Here is a 26,354-nt window from a genome sequence, read left to right as displayed (position 1 = left end):
CCATGGCACCTTTGTCCAAAATAATTGACCACCTATATATGGATCTGCTCCTGGGTCCTCTTCATATATACATCTTATCATTTAGCTCATAATTGCACTGTCTTGATTGCTGTAGCTATATGATGTCGAGTAGTCCCTCCAACTTTAGTCTTTTTAAAAATTGCTTGGACTATTCTGTTTGTTTTCATTTCCACACATATTTTACAGTCAGCTTTCCATCTTGTATAAAAGAGCAGGTTTGGATTTTGACTCGGATTCCATTGAATCTTTAGCTCAATTTAGGGAAAACTGACTTCTTAACAATTCTTGCAATTCATGGACATGGTATGTAATATTAAATATAGTGTTATATAACTATTCATATGGGTCATTGTTAATTCTTTTTGTTACTTTCGTTTAACATTTTTGCCTCTTACCAGATTCTTCATATGAATAAGATAAACACAGAAACATGTCATTTCTACAAGGTAGAAGAGGTTGAATCAATTAAAACTTGGAGATTTGGTAATGATATGAAAGTATTTACATTTACTTCATGTATCATGTGTAACTTACAACATACAGAATGAATATAGGCTACCCAATAATATAAAGCTTTTTTAAAAAATTGAGGCATAATTGACATAAATATTGTAATAGTATCAAGTGTACAGCATAGTGAATCAACACTTATATACATTGCAAAATGACCATCATATTCATTCTGCTTACCATCCGTCACCATACAAAATTAATACTGTATTATTGACTGTATTCCCCATGCTGCATATCACATCCCCATGGCTTATCTATTTTATAACTGGGAACTTGTACTTTTTTTTTTTTTAAGGTTTTTATTTATTTGTCAGAGAGAGCGCACAAGTAGGAGGAGCAGCAGGCAGAGGGAGAAGCAGACTCCCTGCCGAGTAGGGAGCCCGATGTGGGACTCGATCCCAGGACCCTGGGATCATGACCTGAGCCAAAAGCAGACGCTTAACTGACTGAGCCACCCAGGCGTCACAGAACTTGTACTTCTTGATCCCCCTCCACCCATTGCACCTGCCCCTTCACAACTCCCCTCTCTGCTAGCAAACACCAATTTGTTCTCTGTATCTCTGCATCTTGGTTTGGTTTTGGTTTGGTTTTTTACATTCCACATATAAATAAAATTGTGGTATTTGTCTTTCTCTTACTCATTTCACTTAGCATAATATCCTCTAGGTCCATCCATGTTGCTGCAAATGGCAAGATTTCGTTCTTTTTTGTGGTTGAGTAATATTCCTCTGTGTGTGTGTATGTACGTGTGTGTATGTACGTGTACACACACCACATCTTCTTTATCCATTCATCTATCAGTGGACACTTAGGTTGCTTCCTTAACTTGGCTATTATAAATAATGCTTCAATAAACATAAACCTTTTTGGATTAGTGTTTTTTTGTTATCTTTGGATAGATGCCCAGTAATGGAACTGCTAGATCATAATCTTAGTTCTAGTTTTAAGTTTTTGAGGGACCTTCATACTGTTTTCCATAGTGGCTGCACCAGTTTACATTCCTAAACAGTGCACAAGATTTCCCTTTTCTCCATATTCTAACACTTAATATTTTTTTTTTATAATAACCATTCGGACAGGTGTAAGGTGATAATCTCATTGTGGTTTTGATTTGCATTTCCCTGGTGATGAGTGATGTTGAGCATCTTTTCATGTGCCTGTTGGCTATCTGTCTGTCTTCTTTGGAAAAATGTCTATTCAGATCCTCTAATTGGATTGTTTGCTTTCCTGTTACTGGGTGTATGAATTGTTTACTTATTTTGGGTATTAATCTGTTATTGGATATACGATTTGCAAATATCTTCTATTCAGTAGGTTGTCTTTTGATTTTGTTGGTTTCCTTTGCTATGTAGAAGTTTTTTAGTTTGATGCAGTCTCATTTGTATATTTTGTTTCCCTTGTCTTTGGAGTCAGATCAAAAAAAAAAATTGCTAAGACTGATGTCAAAGAGCTTACCACATGTTTTCTTCTAGGAGTTTATGGTTTCAGGTCTTACATTCAAGTCTTTAAGACATTTTGAGTGAATTTTTGTATATGGTCCAGTTTCATTCTTTTGAATATAGCTGTCCAGTTTTCCCAGCATCATTTACTGAGGAGACCATCCTTTTCCCATTGTATATGCTTAGCTTTGTCATAAATTAATTGACCACATATGTATGTATATATTCTCAGGCTCTTTATTCTGTTCCATTGATTTATATGTCCATTTTTATGCGAATACTGTACAGTTTTGATTACTACGGCTTTGTAGTATAGTTTATTTTTTTTTAAGATTTTTTTTTTTTTAAAGATTTTATTTTATTTATTCATGAGAGACAGAGAGAGAAAGGCAGAGGGAGAAGCAGGCTCCCAAGGAGCAGGGAGCCCGATGCGGGACTCGATCCCAGGACCCTGGGATCATGACCTGAGCCGAAGGCAGACGTTTAACCACCTGAGCCATCCAGGTGCCCCAAGATTTTTTTTTAAATTTATTTATTTGACAGAGAGATTGACAGCGAGAGAGGGAACACAAGCAGGAGGAGTGGGAGAGGAAGAAGCAGGCTTCCTGCCTAGCAGGGAGCCCGATGCGGGGCTCAATCCCAGGACCCTAGGATCATGACCTGAGCCAAAGGCAGACACCCAACTACTAAGCCACCCAGGTGCCCTGTAGTATAGTTTAAAATCAAGCAGTGTATACCTTCGGCTTTATTCTTCTTTATCAGGATTGTTTTTGCTGGTCAGGGTCTTCTTTGGTTCCATACAAATTTTAGAATTATTTGTTCTAGTTCTGTGAAAAATATCATTAGAATTATTAGAATTTCGATAGGAATTGCATTAAATCTGTAGATTGCTTTGGGTAATATGGCTATTTTATTAATATTGATTCTTCCAAACCGCAAACACAGAATATCTTTCCATTTATTTGTGTCTTTATTTTTTTTTTCATCAAGTCTTTATAGTTTTCATTGTACAGGTCTTTCACTTCCTTGGTTAAATTTATTCTTAGAAGGGTGCCTAGGTAGCTCAGTCAGTTGAACATCTGACTCTTGGTTTTGGCTCAGGTCATGATCTCGGGGTCATGAGATCCAGCCCTGCAATGGGCTCTGTGCTCATCACAGAGTCTGCTTGTCCTTCTTCCTCCCCCTCTGCCCTTCCCCATGCTCATGCTCCCACGCATGCACCCTCTCTCTCTCTCTCTCTCTCTCATAAATAAATAAAATCGTTTAAAAAAAAAAAAAGTCTAAAAAACCCAAAAATTTATTCCTAGGTATTTTACTTTTTTGATGTAGTTGTGAATGGGATCAGTTTTCTCAATTTCTCTTTCTCATAGTTTATGTGTAGAAACACAACCTTTTTCTTTTTAAAGATTTTATTTATTTATTTGAGAGAGAGAGAGCAAGAGAGAACATGAGTGGGGGAAGGGGATCATGACCTGAGCCGAAGGCAGATGCTTAACAGACTTAGCCACCCACGTGCCCCGAAAAGAACACAACAGGTTTTTGTATATTGATTTTTTTTACCTTGCTACTTCACTGAATTTTACTAGTTTATTAGTTCAGTGGTTTTTGATGGAGTAGTTAAGGTTTTCTATATATAGTATCATGTCATCTGCAAACAGTGACAGTTTCACTTCTTCCTTTCCAATTGGTATGTTTTTGTTTTTCTTGCCTAGTTGCTGTGGCTAGGATATAAATTTAATTTTTTTTATGGTTTTAGTTAAAAAAATAAATATATAAATAAGTTCTAATATTTTCTCTCTGTACCCTAACAGATTGTTATCTCTCCACTTCGAGGCTCCTACATTCATTAAATGGTTATGAATTGAATGCTTTGGTAGATTATTTGTAGAAGTGCCATACTTCAGTCTTTTGCATGGCATTCACATCTGGCAAAACATAAACACATACATACACAGATGGAAATTATGAATTCTTATATTGGAATGGATTAATAGATGGATTTACCAGATGTAAAGTATTTAAGTTTTCCATTATGCTACTAAATAATCTTTCTTCTAATTTTAACAGATATCAGACACCCTGAAGAACTTTCTCTCTTGAAAAAACCCAGAGATCCAACTAAGAAAAAAAAGAAAAAGTTAGATGACCAGTCTGAAGATGAGGCACTTGAATTAGAGGGGCCTCTTATCACTCCTGGATCAGGTGAGACTTTGTTAGACTAAGCAGAGGCATAGTGTGAAAACCGTGGATGTGTCTATATGTTTGTGGTTTTTTTGACAAATGGTTTACATAGGTCAGGAGAGTGATCAACTTTAAATAACTCTCCTTCAGCATTTTTTCCCTCAATCATGAAATCACCACTAGGGTCTGTCATGTGCAAATCATTGTGTCAGGTGTTAATAGATGCATCAGTAAAAGGGAAGGCTGGTTCTCTGCTCCGGAAGAATAAAAAAGGGGCAATATCTTAACTGGGCTCAGTTTTTTGCATTGTAAAAAATTGGACAGTTTTTTGTATTTAGTTCCTTTTTTCTGTATTCTGTGAAAACCACAATTAATTAATTAAGACATTATTACTTCTGTGGGTTACTTAAAATCTTTGTGCTTTGCATATGCTGGTCCCTTTGCCTTTTCACCTTTTTCCTGTAAGGTTTTGCCCCTTTAAGAAGCTTTCTCAGATTTCCTTCCATTACCTCCCCAACCTGAATTAGGTATCCTTCTATTTTAAGACACCAGACTTTTCTGTGTTTGGTATTGTACTGCATGTTCGTACCTATTAAATTGTGAGGTCCCGGCATGATGGAACTGTCTCTCACATTTTTGTTATCAGAACCTAACTTAGCATGTGGCATTCAGCAGGAGCATAGGGGAGCACAGGCAGTGTCTTTTGGGTAGCTAGATGACTAATTAAATTACATGGTTATTTATTTAGTCCTGGGCATACACAGGGACTGGACATTACAGTTTCCCATGTGTCTATCAGCCATACATTTATAAATCCATTTCTTAGGAAATAAGTCCCTCAGTCAGTAAGTAAACTAATTTAACTAATTCAGTTCATTCTTGGTTTTTTAAATTCTGGGGTGATGATGATAATGGAAACAATTTAGTGCTTACTATATGCCCATTTTACACATTATACTCATGGAAATTAAATTTAGCGTATTTTACTTGTGGAAACTCACTTAATTCTCACTACAACCCATTGCAGATTATGTTATTACTCATTTTAAGGTTGAAGAAATGGCACAGTAAGGTTAGGAACGTTATTACTCATTTTAAGGTTGAAGAAATGGCACAGTAAGGTTGTAACTTTTATGCCCTTACTCATGTATTGATTGGACTTGGGAGATACCAAAAAATAAGAAAATCCTTAACTCTTAAGAAGTATTTAGGCTCTTTGGCTCAGGTCATGATCTTAGGGTCCTGGGATCAAGCCCCACATCAGGCTCCCTGCTCCACAGGAAGCCTGCTTCTCCCTCTCCCACTCCCCATGCTTGTGCTCCCTCTCTCGCTGTCTCTCTCTGTCAAAAAATAAATAAAATCTTTTAAAAAAAATAAAAGCTTTTAGGCTAACTGAAAAACAGTTACTGTATTTAAGGAGGTAATATATAAATGCTAAATGAAAGTTGAAAGTAGTGTTCCAGGAATTTGGAAGACAAAACCATTCCAAACAGTGTATTTATAGGTTGGGGAATTGAGTTTGTGAATTAAGCTTTTAAAAAGTTCCAGTGTGGGGCGCCTGGGTGGCTCAGTCGTTAAGCGTCTGCCTTCGGCTCGGGTCATGATCCCAGGGTCCTGGGATGGAGCCCCACGGCACGAAGCCTGCTTCTCCCTCTCCCACTCCCCCTGCTTGTGTTCCTGCTCTCACTGTCTCTCTCTGTCAGATAAATAAATAAAATCTTTAAAAAAATAAAAAGTTCCAGTGTTTTAGTGATAACCTAATATTCTGATAAGTTAGATATTTTCCCTGTATTGGCATTTTGTTTTTAATTTTTTGGTCTTTTTTACTGTACTAAAGTTTTACATTTTTATGTAGTCAAACTTGTTATTTACTTTACAGTTCTAGGCTTTCATTCTTGGTAAAGAAAATCTTCACAAATACTAGAAAAATTCTTCTATATTTCCTTTATACTTTTATATAATTATTTCATATTTATATATTTTAATCTGTAATATCAACATTTGTTATTTTTAATTCACCTGAAATTTGTTTACTAAGTATAGTATGAGATTGATATTTTGGTGGGAAATTTTCTGAAATGGATTAAATACTTTAGCACTCTTTTAAAAAAGAATATGTAAGGATGTAATTTATAGTAACCAAGTTATCAGGCAGATTCTAAAGTTACATGAGGTTTTTAATATTTGTAGTAGGTGGCCCAAGACTGTAGTGCTTGTTGAATTCTTCTCTCCTCCTTATAATTTTTGTTACTGTTCTGTATAGTTGAGCAAGCTTCTATTTTGTTGTTGACTAAATATGTTACTTCATCTTACCCTACAATAACTTTCTACTTCAAATATGTTTTAAATTGGGCAGTCAGGAGTATAAGGTAGTTGGGATTGTCACTGAACTGAGACTTAGAAGGAATGTAAAATGCACATACCCTCTGTCCCAGCAATGTTGCTAGAATTGGGAAATAAGTACAAACATACCTGTTGGAAGGCATGTTTGCAGCAGCAGTGGTGAAGTCAACAAAATTCTAAACAAACAAATGCACACCAATTGGGAATGGCTTAAATAAGTTATGGTACCCAGGAGGTGATGTGTATAGCTTCAGTTAGACTTGCTGATTTACAGCTTGGCTCTGAAACGTAATAGCTTTTGACACTGGACAACTTACTTAACCTCTCTGTGCTTCAGTTTGCTCCTCTAAAATGAGAATAATAGGATTGTTGGAAACACTAATTAAGTTATTACCGTGGAGTGCCTAACAAAATAAGAATAGAAACAATGAAGTGATCAAAAATGAAGTGTAGAATATACAAAGTAGAGGAATTTGAGAGGGCTGATTCTATTAAATATTGTGTAATTTAGGGGAATATATTTTGTTTTAGAAACCTCATAAAGAAAATAGCCAATTCTAACTATTTAATTCTAAATACTAATTATAGTCCATCACACTAGGAACAAATTTTCAATATTCTGACATTCCTAGTAAAAGATTTATTTGCTAGATCTTTGAAATACACAATGAGAAGATTTTACCTAGAAGATAATGTTTTTCTATCCCTTATTTACATATATAGCAGGATTATTCTTTGCCCACCTGAGCTGGAGTAATGTTTTTAGCCCTTTTAATTAGTATGGGGTGCCCAAGTAATCCTTTCACAAAATACCCTTGTAGTTTGAAAGTTCTAGCTTTTAAGGGTATCACTGACTATCCCAAGGTTCTTTAAAGCTAAGAAAGGAGAACTGACCACTTTCTTTGTTGCTTATTTAACAATGTTTAGTGTTTAGATACTGCAAATTGCTTTAGTTATTAACATTGGAAGAATACATACTAGGGACATCAAATCAGATACTCTGTGGCTAGCAAGATTTTTTTTTTCTTTGTGTTCTCTTCCTAGACTAGATCATGACAACTACAAAAATCTCTAGCATGATCACCACTTTTTCATAGGTAATTGTTTCTATCATTGCATTGAGTGAGGTGGTGGGGAGGGGTTGTTAGAGTGGAAAGGAAATTCCTAAGCATATTTCTATATTAGGTAAGGGAAACAGCCATTCTCTTTCCATAATCCATTAACAGTGTGATACCCATTTACATATTTTCTTTTTAAAAATTATGACTGAAGACAAAATATAATTAACAGAGTTAGGACTTCTAGGGGAGGTGCTTTTACTTAACATTATTCTGAACTTTTAAGTCTTAATTTAATCCAGTCTCCTTGATTTTTATAGTTTAAATGATGGAGGATATATTGTCAATTGACTAAGTCAACAAGTTTTTATTTAGGTAGCCTCTACTATATGTTTAGCCCTATTGAACACTGGGGAATTGGAAAATAAAATGTCCCTGCCTTTAGGGACTTAATTATAAGATATATCTTTGTTAGCAAAATGTTATCTACCCGTTTGCTTCAATACTTTGTGAATCTGTTGGAACCAGTTTACCTATTCACTGAGAAAACATTAACATAAAATTATTCTCTTAATGTATGTGCATTTATTCAGTTACATTGAGCTGTCTTAAAATAGGGTATGGATTTCAAAGGGTGATAAATGTGGATATGTTTGTCACTGGACATTTGACTGGAGCACAACTTTATTCTTTTGAATTGGACAAAAAAAAAACTTAGGTTACAGTTTCTAAGATTCTTTACTCTTAATTCACTTGAAATATTTACTTCAGTTTATGATTCACATTAGGAAAAGTCTTTTTTCTTTTTTCCATTTCCTTTCCTTTTCATTCTTCTGTTTCTGTCTTCTGTTGTTACCTTTCCTTTACCTTCTGAATTCCTTTCTTTCCTTTCCTATAGGCACTGATGTTCTTTACATTGGCCCTCTGAAAGGTGAGCCTTGCCACAATTAAAAACAAAAACTTGGTCTGTCTGCTTCAGCTGTATCCTTAACTTATCTTCTAATTCCCTTGAACTGATTTTTCCCCCCGTATTTCTGCCAACTTATATTTTTTGACCTTGTTATTATATGTTCTAATGTTACACAAGTAGAGTTAATGTTACATGTTTTCAAGACAGGTAAAATAATGTACTAAGCTTTCCTTCCAGAATGAAGCTTTTGTTTCACAGTTTCCTTTACATAGCATGTATTATTGAAAACTAAGATTCTGCACTTAATTCATATTTACTACCTATTTTTCATGTTATTTATTAGGAAGTATATATTCAAGCCCAGGACTTTATAGTAAAACAATGACCCCCACTTACGATGCTCATGATGGAAGCCCCTTGTCACCGACTTCTGCTTGGTTCGGTGACAGTGCTTTGTCAGAAGGCAACCCTGGTATACTTGCTGTCAGTCAGCCAATCACGTCACCAGAAGTTTTGGCGAAAATGTTCAAGCCTCAGGCTCTTCTTGACAAAGCAAAAACCAACCAAGGGTAAGTTTTAAAATAGAGATACGTTGAGGGGTACCTGGATGTGGTTCAGTTGGTTAAGCATCCGACTTGTGATTTTGGCTTGGGTCAGGATCTCTTGGGTAATGGAATCGAGTCCCACATTGGGCTCCGTGCTCAGTGCAGATTCTGCTTGAGATTCTCTCTCCCTCATCCTCTGCCCCTCCCCCTGCTTGTGTACATGCTCTCTCTCAAATAAATAAATAAATAAATCTTTAAAAAAATAAAATATAGATAGAATTTCTTTCTCCAACTAGAGGTAGAAACATTTTCTTAATTTTGTCTTGAGTTGTTCCACTGCTCTTGTTAATTTGTCCAGGTGGCTTGATTCCTCAAGATCTCTCATGGAACAAGATGTGAAGGAAAATGAGGCCTTGCTTCTTCGATTCAAGTATTACAGCTTTTTTGATTTGAATCCAAAGGTACCGAGGGTTTAGAGGGATCTCTTCTTTTTTTCCTTTTTGTTTTTTTCATTTGGATGTTTGTTTTTTGGAGTTGGTGGGATGAGGAATCATTTGTATATAGCAAGTCTGAATAATATTAAAAACCCAAGCTTTAGACAAAAGGATCTGTATTTGAAATAAGTCTATTGTGTTAGCAGGTTGGAAGCATAATTCAGCCTTTTTCTTTTTTGTTAAAATAATTGAATTTTTGAATGATTTGTATTTTAAATGTACTAGCTTGGTACTAGAGAATTGGTAAAGTTCGTTTTAGGGATTTTTTTACACCTTTCTTTAGCTGTATTTTTGGTAAAAGAAGAGTTTTATGAAATAGTACCTTTTCAGTGACTTTCAGATTTCTAATTATAAGTCAAACGACGTTGCTTCAAAGAAGAATTCTTTAAGTCTACATTTCTTCCTATTTAATAGGCAAATATTGTAATGTTTCACTATCAAATGACTGCATCATCTGTGCTATTGAAATACTTTGCTTTTCTGAGAAGAGTTAAATTTGCTATGAAATCTAGAGTATTTTTCCCTAGAAAACACATGGCACAGAGATTTGGATCTTTTGCTTCCTTATTTATCATCCTTGGGGGGAAAACCTCTCTTGACTACTTCTCATCCTTTTCATGTCTAGATTATAGTGTAGATTTTAATGTAATACTTCTCATTTTTTATTATGTGCTGAAGTAATTCTTTTTGTAACAGTAAAAAATGTATAATTTAGAACCACACAAAAAAAAATCTTAACCCCTTTCGGGCCATATCATGTCTCATTTTAGTAAAACCAAAGCTGTTTTGGGAACATAGTTACATTTGCTGGGGAAGGGGAGTTGCTATATGTTTTGTTAACATTCTAAACTAGTATTGTTAAGACATTACTATTAATTTTTATTAACATAACTAAATGGATAATTCAGTAACGTATAAGTAAATCTTTACCACAAGTATATATATGTACTCTGTATTTCAGATTCTTAAAATAATTACTGTTTCCAGGGACCTGACACTTTGTCTAAGTATGCTTTTCCATAGTGGGCAAGATGTTCCCTGAAATAATTTACTCTCTGATTGTAACATTTTAGTGTGACACGTTGCAATAACAATACTAAAAAGCAGTCACTTTTACCTTACTTTAAATGTTTCAAGTTAAGTTCATTTTGTTAAGAGCTCTGTAATACCTAATGATTATGTCCCTGTAAAATAACATACAGAATCTTACTTCTAATACTGAATAATAATATTTTGGTGTTTTTTTTTAATGTCATTTTTAATGGAAAATTAGATGTGGGTATATATACATATACCTAACCCTGTAGGTATCTTTATTATGAGTATTTGATACTGAATAAAAATCCCAGGAAAAAAAATGTATATCAAAACTTTTTTGTCAAGCTTTGAAAGTGAATATTCAGTTTTCAAACTTTTTTATGTTAAAGGTAATGTATTACAAAAGGATTGTGTCTCTTTTGCTGCAGTATGATGCAATCAGAATCAATCAGCTTTATGAGCAGGCCAAATGGGCTATTCTCCTAGAAGAAATTGAGTGCACAGAAGAAGAAATGATGATGTTTGCAGCCTTGCAGGTAGTGAAGAGTATTGTATTGGTAAATGGGACTTTTCATGGGAAAAGCATAGGGGATTATTTTTAAATAGTAAATTAGAAAACTATAATTCCAGTAGCATTTTGATAGTGTTTACTTTTTGCTATGTAGAAATTGAATACACTTAGAAGACAAAATAAGTACATGAATTTAATTTTTTGTCTTCTTATCTAAGAGTTTAGTGATATACTTAATATTTTTCTGTATCCTATAGGAGAAAAATATCCTCCCACCCCCAAATATATATTAGCTAAAAACTGCCCAGTTTTCCCTTAGAAATAAGATCTGTATTGCAAATCAGATTTCTAAAATGAAGCTTATTAATTGCATAATTTCCTAAGTAGCTGGGGATGGTAATCCTTAAGAAGTAGGTAGCTAATGTTTTCCCGAGATTAAACCAGTGTTATCCCAAAAGTGGTTCTTGCATATGAGCTTTTTCAGAATTATAGTAGTGCTTATTAAAAAATTGTCCACTTCATTACTGCTGTCCCTCTAGCAAAATAACATAGGGTGGCATCCACAAATCTGCATTCTTAGAGACACTGAGATGCATGTAGCTGACCACTGGAGTAGTCATTCTTCCATTTCAGATAATTGAGTGAGGCTTTAGTGAATGTTCTCAGATTATGGTAGAATTCTGGTTTTGCCTAAAGTCCTAACAAAATTGGTATTCTTTAAGTACAGGAAGCAGAGTTGACATTTAGTTATGAATCACTGTTGTGGCTCAGTCGGTTAAGCAGCTGCCTTTGGCTCAGATCATGATCTCCAGGTCCTGGGATCGGGCCTCATTGGGCTCCCTGCTCAGTGGGGAGACAGGGAGCCTGCTTCTCCCTCTTCCTCTGCCCCTCTTGTGCTCTGTCTCTCAAATAAATACAATCTTTTAAAGAAGAAAAAGGAAAAAGAAAAGCTTTCACTGTAAAAATGATTTTACTTTTCTTCTCTTTAGAACACAAATAAAAATGCTCTCAATCTTCTAAATGCTTTTATACATCCAGGAAAGTTTTCTGGTTAAAACTCAAAAAATTGTCCTTTGTAATGGAAGAAAAGCACATTTCTTCTCAGTTTACATGACAAAAGAAAGGGATCGAAACAAAGCTTAGACAAGGAAAATCTTTGATGACAGAGGAGTTAGTTTAGAGACTTGCTTAATCAACTACTTAAGAGTCTTCCATTGTGTTTCTGGATAATTCAGACTATCTGAAGAATTTCTTGAATTAAATTCTCAGAGTACCTCACTTGGTTTATGGCTTTCTACCTATATCTTTCTTTCTTAGAATATGGGCTTATAATTTTGTAGTGAAGGTTTTGCCAATGACAGAATAATAATACATATAAAATATATATGGGGGAAAACTCACAGATTTTCATTATATAGTATTTTTTAATCTTTTTTTTTTTTTTTTTTTTTTAAAGATTTTATTTATTTATTTGAGAGAAAGAGAATGAGAGACAGAGAGCAGGAGAGGGAGGAGGGTCAGAGGGAGAAGCAGACTCCCTGCTGAGCAGGGAGCCTGATGTGGGACTCGATCCCGGGACTCCAGGATCATGACCTGAGCCGAAGGCAGTCGCTTAACCAACTGAGCCACCCAGGCACCCTTTTTTAATCTTTTTATTATAAAAATAATGCACTTAAAAAAAAGCTCAACAGATATAAACGTGCCTGGCACATAGGTGCTCAGAAAAATTTGTTGAGTGAGAATATAGTTGACCCTTGAACAACAAGGGGTTGGGTCCACTTATAATAATGCAGGCTTTCTCCAATAAATAAAGCACAGTAAATGTATTTTCCTTATGATTTTCCTAACATTTTCTTTTCTCTAGCTTTATTGTAAGAATGAGTATATAACACATATACAAAATATCTGTTAATTGACTGTTCATGTTATTAGTAAGGTTTCTAGTCAAGAGCAGGCTATGAGTAAAGTTTTGGGAGAGTTAGCGCCCCTAGCCCCCATGTTGTCCAAGGGTCAAATGTACACACAGTTGTATTTTCACAGAAATGGGATTATTTTGTAGCTTTCCCCCACCCCATGTATTGTAGATATTCCATTTTAGTGCAGTAGAAAATGCATCAGAAACCATGAATTTTAATCTCTGGAAACGGAATGTCCCAAAACATAGCTCTCCTGAACCATTTTAGAATCTAGATTTAATGAGAGAATTCTGAACTAAAAATCTCCTGAGTTTTTAGAAGCCTTCCCAGAGACTGACCCAAAAGGCTCTAGAACCCATCCAGTACCATAAGGGGGAAAGTTTGAAAAGACGGCAAGGAAATGCCTGGTATTTTTATCTCCGGCATAGCCTACACTGAATTATTTTCTCCTTGGGGCTTCTGTTTTCTTTTGTAACATAAATCTACAGTAGTAAAAAGAAACAAACAATTAAAAGTAGGAAGGCGTGGATAAAAAATAAAAAGGTAATAACACTTTTTAAAGCAATTACATCCAAGTCTGTATTGTAACATTTAATAGATATCCCATGCACCCTCTGAAAGCAAAGCTAGATTTTAAGACCAGTCCCATTCATAGCCAGGGTTTTTCCAAGGTAACTTCTGAGGACTTTTTGCATCACAATCACCTGACTCCCTTAATAAAAATGCAGATTCTGGGCTGGACACCAGATTTGCTGAATCAAAATCTCTGGGGATGAACCTAAGAATCTGTATTTTTAACCAACTCTCTTGATGATGCTTAATGTCACTCTTACATTTAAGGCGGCCGTCTAAGGGCCCTCAACCTACCTCATTCTTCATGATTGGTGAACATGGAAGTTTCTGTCACTAAGGATCTCATTTTAGCACAACTGAAGGTACAGCGAGAGACTGTTCATTACCAATTCACTAAATCTTAAAATATAGAGGAACACTGACAATTGGCCTCAGATTAGTTCATTCAGTGTTCCCCATGAATAGACTGTATTCAGTGAATGGATACTTCAGAAATTTGGAGTGCTTTTTAATTCTTTGAAAGGTAACTGATTAAGTGATTTTAAAAGTTCTGCTTACCTTTGTATGAAACCTCTGTAAGGTTTAGCATCAAAATCCTAATAGATTATTAGTATTTGTTCTAAGTGACTTACCTAAGTATGTTTAAAATCATAACTAGTTATTCTATATGCAAAGATTTTTCTATCTACATATAGGAGTACTACTCATCGTGTATATACACACACAAATATATATATGAGTGTATATATTCACATATAAATGTAATCAATCTTATCATTCTTATGTAACTGAGAATATAAACATCTTACTCTGATTATGTTTTCAGCATTGAATTGAGGTGGGGCGGGGGTGGTGGTGGAGCGTGGAGCTTTAGCTTTCAGCCTAATACTTATAACTGATAAATTTTCCTCTGCTGGGTAATAGCAGTAATATAAGGTAGTTAATGTTAATCCATTTTTACAAAAGACCTTATGCATATTCTGTTAATTCATTCAGTATTCATCGGTTTCAGGATCTGTTCTAGACACAGGGAATACTGCAGTGGGGGGCCGGGGGGGTGGAGAAAACCAGTAAAAAAAAGATCTCATGTGGAGCTTAGTGGAGGACATGTTAACTCTGAATTCTAGGGCTTCCCAAACTAAATTCATTTTTATATGTCCAAAGACCTGCTTCTTTTGGATAAATATTTATTAGGATATTTGGGACACTGCTTTCAGGTGCCGTTTATTTTCCGATCATTCTAGTTCTTGGACGGTTTCATCTTTTCAAGTTAGGTGATGAAAAGCATTCAGTATAGATGCAGGTAGTAATCTCATTTTAAAGTTTTAAAGTTAGAACAGTCAGTTAAATAAACTATCATTTCTGTTTTCAGTATCACATCAATAAGTTGTCAATCATGACATCAGAGAATCATTTGAACAACAGTGACAAAGAAGTGGATGAAGTTGATGCTGCCCTTTCAGACCTGGAGATCACTTTGGAAGGGGGGAAAACATCAACAATTTTGGTAGGGTGAATCTAATTCCTACTAGTTTAGTTTGAATTGATGCTTATCTTTTTGTGGATTTAGGTTCTCATAAGTATTGGGTGGCTGTGGAGAAATATTTCATGCTTTAGAGAATACAGGTGTTGACTTTTCAGAAATTAGTATTGTTCTAGTCTCCAGTGCTTCAAATACAGTAAAGATAGATCTTGTGATATGTACCCATTCTCTCACGAGCAGTGGGAAAACAGTTCTGCAGAGTGAAAGGTAGTCTCAAGTCACGGCAAAATCCATTTAGTGAGCTGCACATTTGAAATATTACAAAAAGAAGAGAAGAGATCTCGGGAAAAATTTTAAATACTAAGTTCGGTTTTAAAGCTTAGGAATTAGTTATTACAGAAGAAACACTTACCTTAGGGCTGTTACGATTTTGCAGAATTTCCATATACAGATACAAACAGTTTTAGGTGAATTAGAATCAGTAATATGTTCTTAAAGGTTATATGAATTGCCATTTTAATCGCATCTTTTATTAGCTTTTTATGCCATTTGAAAATGACTTTGTAATTTATGACCATATAATATGATTATACATTTAAAACCTTCATAATCTGTATTTTATGTAATTTTGCTTATTGAATAAGCTGATAATTGATATCAGATACTAAACATTAGAGTTTCAAATTTCAAGAAAAATCAGGAGAAAATGATTTAATTCTTTCCCTAGGGTGACATCACTTCTATTCCTGAACTTGCTGACTATATTAAAGTTTTTAAGTAAGTACAAAAAGGGGAGGGATTCCAAATATTAATGAATGATAAATATCAGTTTCATAGTCTCATTCATATTATTGAAATTTTTTTATTGTAAGTTTAGCAAATGCATCTGTAAAAGCATTTACCAGTTAGAGAAACACTAAATTATGAGAGAAAATAACCATCTTTACCAAATTAAAACTGCAGTACTCATGAACTTGTTTTTTTCTGATAAAACTTTTCTTAAAGGGGAAAAACAAAGACTGTGTAGCCTAGATTGCATTGCATAGATTCTGAGACATACAGTGGCATTTCAGTATAAAGCATCCCCTCTGGGTGAAAGCAGGACATAATGAACTATTATTGCCAGTGGTTATTTCCTTGTTCAGAGCCCCAGATTCTATTGCATTTTATTCATTTGTTCATGGAACATTTTATAATAAGATTCCAGTGTATCTTATCTAGACTTTTATCAATCTAGGCATAATACAGTTGAGAGCTAGGCATTAAAGCCGAGAGGGTAAAGAGGAGAGGAGGTGATGTGGAGTATAAGATGTAAAGCTATTATGGAATAAACCATTTACTGTAGCTAAACCTAGAACAGCTCCCCATATGGATCGTTTCTGAGGTAGGGGCATGATTTCAGATGCAGCTCCCTACCCCCCTTCTCCTGCCATTACACACCTTTCCTTATCCACTCTCCATCATGACTACTCTGTTTTCTTTGTGTTTGGCATTGGGGTGGCAAGTTGAAGCACCATTCAGATACACCCCTAAAAGAGATAAGCACTTCCCTCACTTTAGTTATGCTAGGTGCACCTGCCTGTCCAGAGAGGCCCCAAAGGCAGCCCTGCACACACCCAAGAACCTGCTGGTGATTATAGGACCTAGGAGCCTTCCCATTGGTGACATTTACTTCACCTTTTTTTTCTTGTCCTTTCCATGTGACCTGCTAGTGATAGAGATGGCTGCCACTGACAAGTACTCGAATCCTGGCCTTCCTATCTTTCTCCTCTGCCCATTCATTCTTTGTGAGATATTCCTGAGTAGATTGATGAAGAAGAGGCAAATCCAGTAACAGCAACATTGAATAGAACACACTGGCCCAAGAACTCAGTTCAATATATGTACAACTTGGCCTGAAACTTTGCCGCTAATACTATTGATAAAGTTATTTAAAAAGTTGTTTTTCTGTTAATTCTATTTGACACGTAGACCAAAAAAGCTGACTCTAAAAGGATACAAGCAATATTGGTGCACCTTTAAAGATACATCTATTTCTTGCTATAAGAGCAAAGAAGAATCCAGCGGCACACCAGCTCATCAGATGAACCTAAGAGGTAAGGAAAGCCTTGGAATGACCAGTGTTGATAATGAAATTTCTCTTGGCTAATAGTCAATAAACTTCACTTTGCTGGGGGGGGGGGTGGTTTTTCAGCAGATTCATTACTCCTTTGGGTACTATTTTAGGTCTAGATTCTTCTCTTTTTTGGTATGTTGTTTTTGTCACAGTTTTGAATATTCAATTTCACATGGATATTTTGTTGTGATCTCTTTGTGCAGTCCTCATTTGAAGTGATACCACTTTTCTTCTTGTCAAGTAAATTTGTGGTACCTCTTTTCTCATCTTCAGCATTGGGATATTCAGGTTTTCTTCATTCTCATCCGTGTTGTAGTTCTCTCCTCTGTTTTTGCTGGCTTCTCCCTTCCTTATCAGCATCCTGCTCGTCTGACTTTCACTGATGACAAGCTGATGCCTCTTAGGTTCCCCAGCCTCTTTTTTGGCTCAGCAGTGGGGTCGCAGGCACTTGTGGGGTTTGACCAAGTTCTTCCTCTTCCCCAGTAACTCTTCCTGCACATTTTTGTTCCACACTCAGCTCTTGGTCTGGCCTCTGGGGTAGCCCCAGGGTACCCCTCTGAGGCTCCTCCTAGCTGACAACCTGAATCTCATTGGCTTCCTCTTGTCTTCAAATCTAGAGCTGTCCCTAGGGGCTGGTATTTGAGGCAAGTGTGCTTCCTGTGGCCTCAGCTGATCCTGGCTGGGGGCTCAGAGCTACTACTGGCTTTGGCTTTTTTTTTTTTCCCCCCATTTCATTTGCCATTTGGGTGACTTCTTTGGTTCTTCATACTGCTCCTTCACCTCCTTTATCTGATGGATGCAGTGGTTCAGGTAGAAGGAGAATTTCCTGTCCAGGTTGGTCTGGTTCTTCGGCAGCTAGAGGACATCTTGCAGCTTCCTGCCGCGATTTTTTTACAGGGTCTTGCAGATTGTTGATGAGCCCTTCACTTGTGGGCACATTTACTAAAAGCACCTGGCTCACTTGCAGTGAGAACTGCACTCACCACAGCCTTGGCACCAGTGTGCTGATGCAGGATGCAGTAGATTGGCATCTTACCGTGCCATACTCTTTACAGCAAAGGCCAGAAAACTAAGATACATTTTCTGGACTTACTTCCAGTGAGATTTTGATTCCAATCAGATGCATTCATGTTGAGACTTAAATTCCCGATTAAGTTAAGGGGCTGAAGAGACAGAATTGAGAAGGGAGCAAGGTGCTTCTGGGCTGTGGAGCTGCAAGGGCAGCCTCCTGGTTTCCTAGCCTCTTGGTGGTAGCACTTGCCTTTGGCAGGCCAGTTGTGAGGGTGGTGTTCAGGGGGTTGATTCCTATTGGCCCAGCCCATTTCTCCTTTGGGTTACATTTTGCATGTACATTTATGATTACATGTAAAGCAATATGTCTTTCTAACTAAAAATATCCATATTTGAACAAAAGTACCCAAGAACGGGGTCCCTGACTCATTCACAAAAACGATTCCCAAAACAATTTCATTTACTGCTTAAAATACAGAGGTGCTTTCTTTGATCTATAGTCTTAATTTTGCTTTCTACATAGTACATTAGGATATTTTTACTATATTTCAACAAAATGTCCAAATTTGTGTTCTGCCCAGTAGTCCTCTGAATTGTTGTTTTAAAAAATAGGAAATCCCTGTCCTGGGTAGAAGATTAATGTGCCCATGTGTTAGAATTCTGTAATTTTCCTAAAAGCTAATTAGGCTCACTGCCTTTCTCTTGTAAGAACCATGGGTTTAACTTTTGGGTCTCTCATTATTTGTTACTCTTAGAATCCATTGCAGTTTTGTTCTTGCTTCTCTTCTAAGTTGCCCAGGACCAGCCCAGAATATCCACTCTTGATCTATAGACTAGATCTGTCTTCTCTGCCCCCCCTATTCCATCCTTAACCTTCTTTTTTCTTTTTTTTAAGATTTTATTTATTTATTTGACAGAGAGAACACAAGTAGGCAGAGTGGCAGGCAGAGAGAGAGGGAGAATCAGACTCCCCGCCGAGCAGGGAGCCCGATGCAGGGCTCGATCCCAGGACCCTGGGATCATGACCCGAGCCGAAGGCAGATGCCCAACCGACTGAACCACCCAGGCGCCCCCATCCTTAACATTCTCCCTTTGTGACTGAGAAGTCAAGTCCTGGTATGGAGAATGGCTTACTATGTGCCGCCTCTTCCAGGTCCTCCCAAAAGAGAATTTTTCCGGCACATCACACTAACGAAGATACCACCAGTCTAAAAATCAAATGGCATAGATTCTGCTCTGCTATTAAACATGCCCTGTGATTTTAGAAAAATAGCCCCTTTGGACCTCAATAACTTCCTCTAAGAAATGAGAGTTTTAGACTAGATGCTCTCCCAAGGCCTTTGGACATCTAAAATGCAAGGTGTAAAAAATTCAGTTAAGCAAATACTGAGTGAATTCCTGTGCCGTAAACTGCTAGATAATAGAGACATGAGAAAGAACAGATGACAGTCCCACCCCTTGAGGGGTTTAGAGCATGTTGGGGAGATAAAGAGTTACAATTTGGACAATAGTACTTTATCAGCACCACGCTCTAACCAACTGAGCTAACCGGCCTCTGCTAGACAATAGTACTTTAAAAAGTAAGTAACAGGTCTAAGGAAGAGCAAAGGGGTAAGGGTGCTTTGCTACATCAGTGTTCAGTGACAATGGAGAGAATTAGGGTAGACTTTGTGGGGGAAATAATGCCAGAGTTAGATCCAAGGTCTAATTCAAGGTCCATGGAAGGAAGGTGAGTTGGTAAAAGCTGTCCAGGCAGAGACTGGTGTCGAGAAAAGCATCAGCAACCACAGGGAGTTTGTGCTTCTGGAATGTAGAGTTCAAAGGGGAGGATGAATACTTCCGTAGTGGCTGTTGAGTCTGATTCCTACTAAGATGAGTGATAATAGCAGAAGAAATTGGCAGGAATTAAGAGGATAAAAATGTTGAGATTGTTTTTTAAACTAGCAGCAGTGACGTGCCACTGAAAGATTATTAACATGAAAATGACAGGATCCATCCTATTTATATTGGCTACAGTATAGAGGAATAATTTAGAGCAGTGACTGTGATCCAGATTAAGGTGATCAATATGGATGGGGAAGACGGTGCCAATTCAGAGGACCCTGAGGAAGCCCAGTCAGCCGCCTGGGTGATTGACTTGGGAGAGGCCAATGGGAGGGACTTATTTCTGGCTTGTGCAGTTGGGTGAATAGGGTTGAGAATGTACAAGAGCCGAGTTTGGGGAGAAAGATGATGAGTTTAATTTTGGGTCATTTTAAAGTCAAGGTACCTGGGGGATATCTACTGAAGATACCCTGTAGGCCACTGGATCACGGGAGATCCGCACTGCAGCTACTGATGGTGGCAGTTTTAGGATTAAAGGTAAATGCAGCCTTAGAACAGTTGTCTGTAATATGAAAAGGCTAAGAAGAGAACCCTGCAGAACACCCATGTTTGAGGTACAGGGCAGATTAGAGGAAGAGGAGCTTGCAAGGGAAACAACAAATGCTTATGAAGACCATGGAAATGAGGTATGGTGGGGGCTAAGGTAAAAGTTGTTTCTAAAAGGACAATAGTCAATAGCATCAAATGCTACAGAAAAGTAAGATAAAGATTGTTAAGCCTCCATAGCATTTCACCCCATTGGAGGTGGTTAGTGGCCTTGATGAAGAACAGATTCAGCAGATTTCAGTGGCCTTTTGAGTATGGGAGCCAAAGTACTCACTGAGAAGTAAATCGGAAACAGATAGCTTTTTGATGAACCTTATCTGTGACAAGGAAGGAGGAAAGAGGGCAATAATAGCAGAGAGGTATAAGGTGGAGGAGAAAGGCACTTTGTGGTTTAAGATGGGAGAAACTCAAGGAAGTTAAATGCTGATGGAAACATCACACTAGAAATAAAAAGGAAGAAAGAAATCTAGTATTTGGGAGAGGAAGAAGATCTCTTTAATGGATTGAAGCTCCTGGGATGGCAGGAAACTCAGCCTACTTGTATAGGAGAGCCTTAAGAGGAGAGATGCCTCTTCCACTGTGTGGAAGTTGAGGGCAGCTAGCTTTATCAGCCATGGTGGCAGGAAGCTCTGTGACTCACTTCTGATGGCTTTCTTGGAAAAAAGAGATGAAGTTGTCCACTGAGAGTGAGTGGCATCAGAGGCCTAAGAAGATTTGAAATAAACATTATTGAGAATGTCTGAAAACACAGAAGTACTACAAGTGTTGAGGGCCAGGTTGAAGTTGGGAGTCCATGAATTTCTAGTGAAACCTATCTGCTTGGTTTTGTGATTTTTTTTTTTTCCCCCTCCCCTCCTTTGAGTGTTCAGCAGCCTAATGTAGGCAAGTAAAAGATAGGTGGTTGGATTGAGCCCTGGTTAAGGTTTTGGTAAATGTGTATAATGGAAAGACAGTGAGTCTAGGGAATTGGAGCTTGATACCTGGTGAATGGTGTGCAGGCTGAACTCAGGAAAAGGAAGAGGTGAAAACATGTTGCTGATGGGGAGAAAGTTGAGGGGTTGCAGCAGAGGGTCCCTCAGATAGTTTGAAGAGAGGATTGAAGATTGTGATTAGAATGGGCTGTTTGCATTGAACATTTCAGAGGAAGCATAATTGGGTTATAGTGAAGTGTGGCATGTTGCCATTGAAGTAGGCAGCCAAGGTGGCATGGAGTGAATGTGGCCTGAGATGTGGCCTCGTTAAGTGCCTCTGCATCTACACTAGCACCTCTCTGGGCTTTTTAGTTTTTTTGGTATTTTACTTTTTTTTTTAAGTTTATTTATTTAAACAATCTTCGCACCCAACACGGAGTTCAAACTCAAGACCCTGAGATCAAGAGTCACACGTTCCTCCAGTTGAGTCAGCCAGGTGCCCCAGTATTTTATTTTTAAAAGAGGCCTAATTATTATGGGATTATATAGTTTAAATCCACTTGAATGATTAATGAAGTCCGTAGAAGATCGCATATCTTCAAACATCTCTTTGTGTTTTTGTGTGTGTGTTTTTTTTAAGATTTTATTTATTTGACAGAGACACAGCGAGAGAGGGAACACAAGCAGGGGGAGTGGGAGAGGGAGAAGCAGGCTTCCTGCCGAGCAGGGAGCCCGATAGGGGGCTCGATCCCAGGACCCTGGGATCATGATCTGAGCCAAAGGCAGACGCTTAACGACTGAGCCACCCAGGCGCCCCCAAACATCTCTTTGTTTTAACTTTGCAGATTAAATGCATTGCCACACAACTTACTGATAGTTTGTAATACTTGCACAGAAAGAGTTAAATGCTGTAGCTAATATTTTTTAAAGAAAGCAAGGGGGAGAAAGTCCACCAAATATATGATAGGAGTTGCTTCTGGAGAGAAGACCTCCCATTTATCTAAAATGTTCTGTTTCTTTTAATATGATACTTCAGTTTTAAAATTTGTCCTTTTTATGTGGTGGATATATAGAGGTTTATTATCTTGTTTCTTATACTCTCTGTGCAGAGAGAAATTTGCTCGAGTACAAAGAGCAAGGCGACCACAGGCCCTGCTAACAGTTTACAAGCCTACTTGATGGTCCTGAGACATATTGAGGGTGACAATTGGAATACCCTTTAAAGAGCTTGACATGTACATTATCTTTTTGTCCTTATAGCGTTCCAGTGAGGTAGAGTTTAAGGTCGGGAAATTTGGGGAGAGATGTTAAATAAATTGGCAATAATTATGAAGTGACAGAGAAAGGTGTGGAACCTAAATCAGATGGCAGAGCTCCACTCCACTGTATTACACCGGTTACTGCTTGTTTATGACAGCCATTATCCCACCATCTAACTGAGTATATGTTCAGTCCATCTAAAGCTACTAGCTAATGCTTAACTGAGTTGATTACATGGATTTTGTAACCCATAAATCTATGTGTTGCTGAAAACTTGACAGTAAAGTTCTGAATATCAGTTATTTTCATGCTGACTTCCCCAGTATGTAAGTGTACATTACCTTCTGTAGTAGATGTGCTCCTAAAATATTGCGCATAAAGTTAACTTACGAATTGAGTCATATCTATGAAGGAATTACGGATTTAAAGAAACCATTTTTGTGCAGATGCTCACTCTCTGAATCGAAGTATTTGTAAGTGTGAATATCTAAGTGCTCCAGCACTCTGGAATTTGGGAAAGAGGCATGTGCGTAGGAGCATCCAGTTGGATCAGGAAAGCCTGTGTTTTCCCTCCTCTCCCCACCCCCCCGTGCCATTAGGCTTCTTCCATGGAGGCATAGGAGGGCCCTGAGGAGACTCCCATATAGGACCCCAGCTCAAACTAGGAATCCCACACACACAGTACCTTTTCTTTTTTTAAAGGCATCATAAAAGTCATTTATTCTTGGGGCACCTGGCTGGTAGAGCATGGGGTCATGAGTTCCAGCCCCATGTTGGGTAGAGAGATTACTTAATGTGTTTTGATAAGATGACTTTTTTTAAGTTAGAATTGAATTACAGAAAGATGCTTTAATACCCCTATACATTTAGAAACGTAAAAACCCCAAATAATTTAAGGTTCAAGGAACTGAATGATATTAAAACAGTATCGGGGCACCTGGGCGGCTCAGTCGGTTGAGCATCCAACTCTCGGTTTCAGCTTGGGTCATGATCTCAGGTTGTGTCGGGCTCTGTCTCTCTCTCAAACAAATCTTAAAAAAAAAACCCACAATGTGGGATGGTGTTTTGGGGTAATATCCTTTTTAATAGTACCCTTTCCTTCTCTTTTCAGTCAAGTTTTATGAAGGCCACAAACTGTATTAGATGTGACTCTCTGCTCCACCTCAAAGTTATTGGGCAGAAAAACTTCTTCCCAATTAATAGATTCCAAAACAGCAAAATTCAGCATGTTAAGATACCATAAAATGAGGGCTGCCTGTATTGGCTTGGGATTTCTTAAAAGTAAATTTGACCATTTTAATACTTTCTTTATTATAGGATGTGAAGTTACCCCAGATGTAAACATTTCAGGGCAGAAATTTAACATTAAACTCCTGATTCCAGTTGCAGAAGGCATGAATGAAATCTGGCTTCGTTGTGACAATGTAAGTTTTCCGATTAAAAATAAAAACCTCAATTTTTCTTTGATTCCTTAGTATGAGTAGACCAGTCATCCTTTTTTTTTTTTTTTTAAATTTTTTATTGTTATGTTAATCCCCATACATTACATCATTAGTTTTAGATGTAGTGTTCCATGATTCATTGTTTGTGCATAACACCCAGTGCTCCATGCAGAACGTGCCCTCCTCAATACCCATCACCAGGCTAACCCATCCTCCCACCCCCTCCCCTCTAGAACCCTCAGTTTGTTTTTCAGAGTCCATCGTCTCTCATGGTTCTTCTCCCCCTCCGATTTCCCCCCCTTCATTCTTCCCCTCCTGCTACATTCTTCTTCTTCTTTTTTTCTTTCTTAACATATATTGCATTATTTGTTTCAGATAGACCAGTCATCCTTACGTTTTATACTCAAAGGGACCCGTCATGTGATACATTTCATATTTTAGTATTTCTTTTCAACAGGAAAAGCAGTATGCACACTGGATGGCAGCCTGCAGATTAGCCTCCAAAGGCAAGACCATGGCAGACAGTTCGTATAACTTAGAAGTTCAAAATATTCTTTCCTTTCTGAAGATGCAGCATTTAAACCCAGATCCTCAGTTAATACCAGAGCAGATCACAACTGATATAAATCCTGAATGTTTGGTGTCCCCTCGCTATCTAAAAAAGTACAAGAACAAGCAGGTATTTGATTCATTTTACTTCACCTATTTTCTTCTGGTTTTATGATTTTATGTACATACTTTAAATTTAGTTTCCCCTCTTATACAAAACTTTTAATCTTAATTTCATATCCGGTGGCCAGAGTATAAAATAGGCTGCAGATATAAATTGGTCATTTAAAAAAATGTTTCTCATTTTCATAGGACAGATAAGGAGGTAAGATGTTGGAAGCATATTTACTCGCAACAACCTAAGGAAACCACCCTGTGAATGAGGTGTTCTTTCAGTGTGGATGCTTTGGGTTTTATTCCTTATATAATGAAGTGTGGGTATAAAGCACAGCCAGCATTTCCCAACAAAATCTATAACAACTCTTCTTGCTGTCGAAATTGACTTTTCCAGCTTTGGAAATAAACTTCGTAAGGGTGGAAATAGTCTATAGTTCAACATTGTTTTTTCTTAACAGTAAAGAACCTAAACCAAGATTTACATGATGTGACAGAGTTTGGTAAATTTTCATTGAAATTCACTGCTTTTGTTCACTCTGTTTAGAATTCCTTTCCTGGAAATTAATACCATAAAAGGATTGCTATTTAGGAAAATGGTTCTTCGGTACAACATAAAAGGTTCTTTGCAGGGGAATTTCACTTGGGATAGCCCCCAGTATTTGCTACACCAAACATCATGCCGTAAAAGGCAAAGGCTTCAGTCTGAGGTGGGGGGTGAAGAAGACCTTTCAAATAAATATTTCATTTCTATGTAGTTTCATTTTTATCTCTGTTAAAGAACAATTTTAAAACATTACTGAAAGGGCCCAATGAAATACCCAGAACGCTTATTAATTCTTAACTTTAAATATAATGTTTATCATATGGGTCTGAAATCACTTAGCTAAAAATAAATATTCAGAAGTTTTAATTACCAAGTATTTGTCTTTAAGTTTCAGAGGTTGTGTAAGCTACATGGAAATTGTTTATCCCACAGTCCTATGATGTGGGAGTAGTAAGGAATGGAGGAAATGCTGCCCTGGGGAGCTTTGTGGAATGTAGATTGTAAGTTATAAAGGGAAAGTGAATCAAGTACTAATTTCATTTTTTTTTTTATTCTTAATTATTTCATTTAAAAATTACTTGTTAAAAAAAAAACTTGTTTCTGAAAGTGGATTCATTTGCCTTCAAAAGGCAAGGAAGAATTTCAAACCTTTAGCAAGCTTATCATTTCACTATCAGGTATCAGGAAAAAGAGATCTTAAAATGTAACTGTGAATATTGCCAAATGTTGGTTTAGTTGTCAGAGGTACTGAGTTGTTTTCTCAGAAGCCTTTCAAATGATAATTTTCACTTTTTAAAAAAGATAGTTTTCTATCCCTGATTTCTCAGCTAGATTGTCAAGTGAAAATTCTCTTGCGGACAAAAACAGTGAATATTTGACTGTCTTTAACTGGCAGGATGGCAGTATGTGTGTGGTCCATGGTTAAGGATTCTTCCAGCCTTGTCTTCCA

At 37.1% G+C, this 26,354-nt stretch overlaps 1 protein-coding gene and 1 long non-coding RNA gene across 13 annotated transcripts in view; one reads left to right on the top strand and one right to left on the bottom strand.

Annotated features, from left to right (window-relative positions):
* Positions 1 to 26,354, bottom strand: part of LOC118539683 (uncharacterized) — a 200,476-nt gene that overhangs the window by 86,519 nt on the left and 87,603 nt on the right. The gene's annotated exons all lie outside the window — the stretch shown is intronic.
* FERMT2 (FERM domain containing kindlin 2) overlaps positions 1 to 26,354 on the top strand; it is an 85,342-nt gene that overhangs the window by 54,038 nt on the left and 4,950 nt on the right. For 8 of the 11 annotated variants that reach the window (XR_013440696.1, XR_013440695.1, XM_078053717.1 and 5 more), the window contains 10 exons: positions 4,041 to 4,175; positions 8,454 to 8,486; positions 8,809 to 9,034; positions 9,369 to 9,471; positions 10,971 to 11,078; positions 14,915 to 15,049; positions 15,753 to 15,802; positions 16,997 to 17,121; positions 24,071 to 24,177; positions 24,653 to 24,874. Coding sequence is in view for 9 of the 11 variants with exons in the window: in XM_078053717.1 (XP_077909843.1) it covers positions 4,041 to 4,175; positions 8,454 to 8,486; positions 8,809 to 9,034; positions 9,369 to 9,471; positions 10,971 to 11,078; positions 14,915 to 15,049; positions 15,753 to 15,802; positions 16,997 to 17,121; positions 24,071 to 24,177; positions 24,653 to 24,874 (1,244 nt within the window). In the remaining 2 variants the exon portion in view is untranslated. The remainder of the gene's footprint in view (positions 1 to 4,040; positions 4,176 to 8,453; positions 8,487 to 8,808; positions 9,035 to 9,368; positions 9,472 to 10,970; positions 11,079 to 14,914; positions 15,050 to 15,752; positions 15,803 to 16,996; positions 17,122 to 24,070; positions 24,178 to 24,652; positions 24,875 to 26,354) is intronic. The other 3 variants (XM_036098417.2, XM_036098418.2, XM_078053713.1) reach the window with 2 other exon arrangements.

This window comes from Halichoerus grypus, chromosome 8 (assembly GCF_964656455.1).
Source record: "Halichoerus grypus chromosome 8, mHalGry1.hap1.1, whole genome shotgun sequence".
In the NCBI taxonomy this organism is placed as follows: Eukaryota; Metazoa; Chordata; class Mammalia; order Carnivora; family Phocidae; genus Halichoerus; species Halichoerus grypus.
Note: the sequence above shows the minus strand (reverse complement) of the source record. Positions and strands in the feature narration are given on the sequence as shown.